General features: G+C 32.3%; 1 protein-coding gene across 1 annotated transcript in view; it reads left to right on the forward strand.

The window, feature by feature from the left end:
- The window catches only part of LOC106462744 (H(+)/Cl(-) exchange transporter 7-like), a 172,582-nt gene that overhangs the window by 110,656 nt on the left and 54,692 nt on the right, over positions 1 to 7,234 (forward strand). Inside the window, exon 15 of the mRNA XM_022390078.1 lies at positions 241 to 326. Within this exon, the coding sequence (XP_022245786.1) occupies positions 241 to 326 (86 nt within the window). The remainder of the gene's footprint in view (positions 1 to 240; positions 327 to 7,234) is intronic.

Here is a 7,234-nt window from a genome sequence, read left to right on the forward strand (position 1 = left end):
AAATTAGTTAGCATAAATCAGTTAAATGACGAAAAATTGGGTGTCTATTTACTTGTGACCACTCAGTGTATATATAAGCCAATTTTTTCATTATTATCTGTGTTTTATCTAAAATATAAACTTTAATACTGTCTTTTAATTGCTACATTATTAGTTATTAAATTGAAAAACACATTTGACTTGTAAGAACACCTTTGATTTAGTTTAATCTTCTATTTCATTGAATTTTATTCTTTTTAGGGCCTGTATGATATTCATGTCCAGCTTTCTAGTGTTCCACTCTTGGCTTGGGAACCCCCACCCCTGTCAAACAACATCTATGCCAGGTTATTACTATTTTTATTGTTCATAATTGTTAATATAGTTATGGTTTCAAGTAGGACAACGTACAATAAAATCCAGAAAATTTTGGGAGGAGCACTCGACTCGCAATCTGAGGGTCTTGGGTTCGAATCCCTGTCACACCAAACATGCTCGTCCTTTCAGCCATGGGGGCATTATAATCTGATGGTCAATTCCCACTATTTGTTTGTAAAAGAGTAGCCCAAGAGTTGGCAGTGGGTGGTGATGACTAGCTGCCTTCCCTCTAGTCTTACACTGATAAATTAGGGACGGCTAGTGCAGTTAGCCCTCGTGTAGTTTTGCGTAAAATTAAAAAAACAAACCACAAAATTTTTTAAATTGGCACTCCAGATCAATCAGCAAATTATCATGCAATTATCCAAAACCATTTGTGAAATATAGTAAAATCCTTGTATATAAGTCACCTTTATGAAAGCACACAATGTGTCACTGTGTACAAATTGTTTGTATCATAATATGTGAGTATGATCATAATTGTAAGTGTAGTATTGTGTTTGTATGATAAGAGAAATAATCATAACAAAGCTGCATTTTTTAATGTAAAAGTTGCCAGTTGTTTAAAAGCTTCAGTTACCAACAATATATTTACATATATATTATAAACTACAGTGTTCCACAAGGTATAAGAATGTGAGATACAAAACTAAAGCATCACAAAGTGTTTAAGACATACAAAAAAGGTCCTTTAAAAATTATTAATTCCTTATCCAGCTAAGTTGCAGTTTTATTAGCAAATTTTCAGTTTTAGCTACATCAACCTATCAGAGACCACCGAACTAATATTTAGCCAGTAATAAAAATAGTAATCATGAATAAGTAAAAATAAGAGAAATATGTAAAACAGATAATAGTGACTGTATAAAGTAACAAAGCTGAGACCAAATGAAATAGATTTAAGACTGAGAAACACTTCTATAGCTCACAGGTTTACTTATGTTAGATTTCAAATGAATGAAGTAGTTATACATTGGTTGAGTACATTATATATCAGTGATCTTGGAGCCTCACCATGTCTTCACAGTCTATGTCACCACATCTAGTCAAACTCTGATGACAGTGCATCTGGACAACTGCCCTATAGTGCAGTTTCCATTGCAAAAACTCAATTTTAAAGTTATCATAACCAAAGGACACACTACTCCCTGCAGGGTTTTTGTAATCCATCTACTGTGTCAGAATGTCGATTTCCCAGTAGTTGTTACAACAGTGTGATTGTATAGAAATCCACATATGCTGCATCCAGCTATTTGATTGGTGCGTCTTCGAATAGAATAACCTGAATATCTATTTCATTCTCCAGCTGCTTCAAGTATGTGACTGTTGAAGGTGTATGTCATAGAAGCAAATTATATCACTTATTCAGATAGAGATCCTTCTTGATTGTGTTTCCTGGGTCATGTAGATGGCTTTTGCCACTGACTTTTGTATTTGTTGATTTTCATCTGTTGCAAGAATTAGCATTTTGATTACTACTGCTGATATACAACTTGTTGCAGGTCTCTTTGTGGATGGTCCTGGGGTCCTATGTTGATCCATATTCTTTTATTTTCCAATGTCATTAAATCTAAATCCCTACCCTGAAACATCTTTATGATTTGAATGTATGAGTATTTTGTGTCAAAAAGGGCTGTTAAATACCCTTTCTAAAAGTGATCAGTTTTCGATGGCATTACACTATCTATGAAACAGTACTGCCTAAACATAGTTTGATATATTTTGTTCCATCATGACTTTATATTGGCTGTGGCTGTCACATAACTGGTTGATTATAATATTTAAAATCGTTTATAACCTTTTAAACCCTGTATCTATTGATCATTCTGTAACAAGAGCACACACTTAACACTGAAGCTAGAATCAATATGCAAACTCGGTGTTAAAGCTAAAGAAAACTACCAAGTGGTCCGGAATGAGACAACTGCCATTAGATATTTTAAATTTTGTAAAACAGGGACTAAATATTGCATTTATGTAATATTTTCTATTCTTTTTATCAGGTGTGTAGTGTTTAGATTTTTTAAAGCATGAAATGTTGTAGAATTATAATGATAGTGTTACTGAAGTATATTTTCTTTGCATGTGTTAACTAGCTGTAAAATGTGCATTTTTTTCATTTAAGCTGCATGCACTTGTGAGAATAATTAAAAACTTCATTAATTTACCTTAGATCTTGGGAATGTGAAAATATGAGAAGTGGAGAAATATTTGATCATTTTCAACTTACAACTGCTACACTGCTTAGACATATAATTTTTCTTGGGCCTTTGTCCAAGGGATCTTTTATGCTGCACCTTACTTTTAATTGAAAATAATTTCAGTTAAAATTCTTTTCTTCTCAAGACTTGGGCTACCCTGGAGCGTGTTTGTGTTTCTCTCCAATCACACTCCTTTCAATTTCTTCTCTATATATTCATTCCTACATTTATACCCCAATTGTTTCTTTGTCCTGTGTGGGTAGTACAATGTTGCCATGCTTGCACAGCTACCCTTCTAAGCCTTCAATATTGCCTTTTCCTATAGTTGGATCCCTCTACTTCTCAATATTTTTCTTCTTCCACTTTTGAATGGATGGTTTAAGCATGACTATTCCTTCATGGGAAATGACACTTTTTCTTTTAAATGGAACCTCTCACCTAATTCATCAGCTCACAACTACTCTTTTTCTCTGGCTGTTGTCATTCCCTGGATGAAATTTAGCAGATGGGGTTGTGGACAATCACAGATACTTGTGTCTCATTATTTGTATCACATTGCAGTTTTGTCAGCCTGTGAGTTTCATCTCCCTCCAGTCACCATATTCCAATCTTTCCAGAGGCTATAAGGAAAACAAACAACAAAATAATAAGAGACACAAGAAACCACCAAATGGCTGGTATTGCCTCACAAACTTCTCTATCCTAAAGTCTGCATCAAGTATTGGATAAAAGACAGTGTTAAGCTCTGCCTTATTCATTGCTCACTGTTGAGATGGGGATTTGTGCAAGATTTCTTTAGTAGTATATATTTATTTCTTGTTTACCTTCCAGGACCTACCATACAAATAGAAAATAAATAAAGAGTGACTAAAAAAAAACAAAAAAGAGGGATCTTATGCATGTGAGATGATTCTTTTTAGTTCATGCACCTCTCCAGTGTTCTACTATATGCAGGTTCCTCCTTCCCAATTTGTTTCAGGGAAATTGGAGAATACATGCATCCTCTGTATCAAGCCTTTAGGTCAATGTAATCCCACCAGTATGAGACTGAGTAAATTAAATACATACTTTGTTTGGAAGTAGGGCAAGAATGTCAACAAGGAAGAGTAGTTCAGGTCATTCCAACACTAAAACTGGACATTCACATGGTTGCGACCAGCCAGATGGATTTCAAGTTCTTGTTGGGATGTTGGTCTTGGAATAATTCATCCCTGAACCTGTATATTCTTGTAAGTATTTCTCTTATACTGTATGGCTTGACATATTGCCCTAGCCACATTTAACTTGTGTGATCTGCTTACTTCACTGAGATATATAGAGCAGTTAAGTAGCCATCATATTTCTCCTGCCTTCATGACACTTTAGCAAAATATAGGAAGTTTTTTGACAGAACCTTTCTAAATAACTACTTGTATTGAGTAAAGGTATTCCCTGCTTGAAGTGGGTGCAGTATCTCACAGAATGCTACTCCCACTAGGTCACACTCACCCTTAATTGGAGACCCATTCATAAGTTTACCCTTTCTTTCACTCTAGTTTTAGAAAGGAACTCATCTTTGACATGTAATTCTTCACACTGTTTAGTCTACCATCAAGTATTGTTGCATCATGTATATCTATTAGTGTGTAGAAAGTTTTAGGCCTCAGTTGGGCTATTTATAAATACATGTACAAAATGTGATAATAAGTTAAGGAAAAGGGTGAGTGAGAAATAGAGATAGATATAGACTGGGTGATCATAGTGGTGACTTTTAAAGTGTAATAATCACAGATCGTATTGAAATAACAGAGTCGAGAAGAATAATTTGTCTTGTTAATTGGGTTCTAAAGTAACTGAACCAGCCTGTGTGGACTTTTGAAGTAAAAGAGAATTATTTAAAGCTCTCAATTCAACTGTGTAACAAACGTTTGTATATATGTTTGACTTGTTTTAATATTTTAGTTTAAAACAAGTGGACTGTGTGCCATTTATATATTGTTGAAATTTATCACCAGCAAATCACAGACACCTACTGTAAAGAATCCTGCCCAACATACATCCACATATACAATAAAAACCTGACTCTTGATAACCCTGAAATAGTACAAGTTTGTTCACAGTTTATAACATATAGTATAAACTTTTTGATAACCAGGTAACTCGGAATTAATACAAATTTGTTCATGGTTTATAATGTATAGAATGAACTTTTTTGTAACCTGATAACCCTGAATTAGTACATATTTCTTCATAATTTATAATGTATAGTATAAACTGTTTATACTATACCCTGAATTAGTAACACTTTTGTTCAACATTTACTTCTAGTGTAGGATGAAAACCTCAGGTTTGCTGCATTAATCTTAATGGCTAAAAAACTTGAAATTTAAGAATATTGTCTGATATAATAAAGATTAGTTTGATCCATCTACCATTATGTGAACACTGTAATTGCAGATGTACAGTTATTTTTGTAAAATCTTGGTACTTTCTTTGTACTAATTGCAACCTTTATAAATTTAAAAAGCACATTTGAGGAAACATACACAGTCAAAAATTATATAAATATCGGTAAATTGCCTCAGAAACTCATTTTTAGGAGAAGTAAAATTCAAATTATAATGAATGTGTGTCAAGTGAAATATGATTAATCAACATACAGTTAATAAATTGTTTGCATGGTCACAAAATAGTTGAAACATTGAAAAAGGAAATATAAAGTATTGGTAAAATTAAAAATGTTCATGAGCTAGACATCAATCTCTACCTCATGATGTCTCAGTTACTTCTTTGCATATCCTTTGATAAACTTAAAAGCAAATTGTCTTCTCACTTTACAGTTTAGACATAAAACAGGACTTTAACAGGGCATAAAATTACTTGAAATAAATAGAATTTCAAATACATGTTTTCCCAACATTGAAATGCATGAACTTTGACGTACATGTTTTCCAAGCATTGAAAAACCATGGAATTTGACAAATATGTTTTCCCAGCATTTTTCAGCATGGAATTTCACCAGTTTTAACTATTGACATGGAAATAGCAAGAAATTCACTAATTGCCTTTATTTGTTGTTGTTCTAATTATAGATACAGGCTCCCTCACTAACCCTATCACCACAAGTATCCTTTACTGCTCATGACACAAGGTTTTAGTGCCTTACATTCAAAATTTTATTAAACTACTTTTTATTTGTTACCAATTAGTATAGCATAAAATCTTAACTTATAATCCATATTTTATTAGTACATAAGTTTTAAGTTTTTCATTTTATAAGGCAATATTTTAAAAAATCCTGAATTTCCCCTAGTGTGACACACGTGGCACATTTTCTCTAGGTATCTCCTCTTCTCTATTTTAACCACCATCCCTCCAATAACTACGAGATTAAATGTAAATTACTCACTATAAAATTGTCATTGCTCAGACAAAGCATAATTTATATAGCCTTCAATTTTGTTTGGTTACAGAGCTATCAAATAGAAAATTAAACTCCCCCTTGCCACACCCACCTGCCACATCATCTCTTTGAGGATTTGTTAATAGTTCTCTCTTACGTTTAATTCTGTATTAGCTATAACCAATAGAAAGCCAGGTTTTTATCTATCAAATAATGTATTATATTATGTTGTGTTCTAAACAGATAATTGTCAAATTCTCAATTAGTACAAGCTTCTTTTCCATGGGAAAGATAATGGCTAGCTTGGATGAATTTGCAACAGTTCTTGTTAGAAAGCTTGAAAAATTGTGATTGTTAGAGGAAATTGTCTGCTTTTTGCATGCTATTTTTTATGTTTTTTGATGCATTTTTTATTTAAATATATATCATTTAATGCACTACTACCATTACTATAAAAAGTCGGGTTAAGTCAACAGCAAAAAAAAAATACTCAGGTAAGTACTGTATTTCTTGTTTTTCATGTTTATTCTTTATTTATTATCATAAAAGTAAATATAAAAGTAAAATGTAAATATAGGGATCTCTTTAGGTTAGTTAAGGTTAGATTAGGTAAAATAAATAATAATAATAATAAATAATATAATAAAAATGTTTAACAAGGCATGCATGTGAGCAGCTCGTGGGTAATGTAATTCGATAGCGTAGTGTGAGCTCCATGTTCCACAAATGATCTACTACTTGTAATGGTGCAATTAGTAGTTAGACATGGTTCAAAGGGCAGTAAAACAATAATATTTAATTATAAATAGATGTATACTGTTACGAGTTTAAAGCTACGCAGGATAAACAAATGTAGTTTCATGTTATAATTTGAAGTCATTCTAGAAAGAAAGAAGGGTAATTTAGGTTGTTTTTTGGTGGTTACAACATTGGTCAATTTGACCTACCCCGTATAGAGTTAGGAAAGAGAAAATAACAGATAAAATATAAAGTTTTACTGAAAACTGTATTTAGGAGGTTTTAGAGATTACACAAATGAAATTGGAGATGACGGAAAATATTTTTAGTCTTAAGATGAAAATCACTTGCACACGGACTACTCAAAATAAATATTTGATATATATTCACGGACAAATCTTTTTTTAGTTTGTTTAAAATACTTCACTAAAAATATGACTTTTTGTATGTGAAAGACTTATAATGGTTACTGAAAGACTGCCAAATTTTGTGAAGATATACACGGAGTAGTCACAAGTAAATAGACACCTAATTTTTCGTCATTTAACTGATTTAT

This window comes from Limulus polyphemus, unplaced genomic scaffold, assembly GCF_000517525.1.
Source record: "Limulus polyphemus unplaced genomic scaffold, Limulus_polyphemus-2.1.2 Scaffold1238, whole genome shotgun sequence".
NCBI lineage: Eukaryota > Metazoa > Arthropoda > Merostomata > Xiphosura > Limulidae > Limulus > Limulus polyphemus.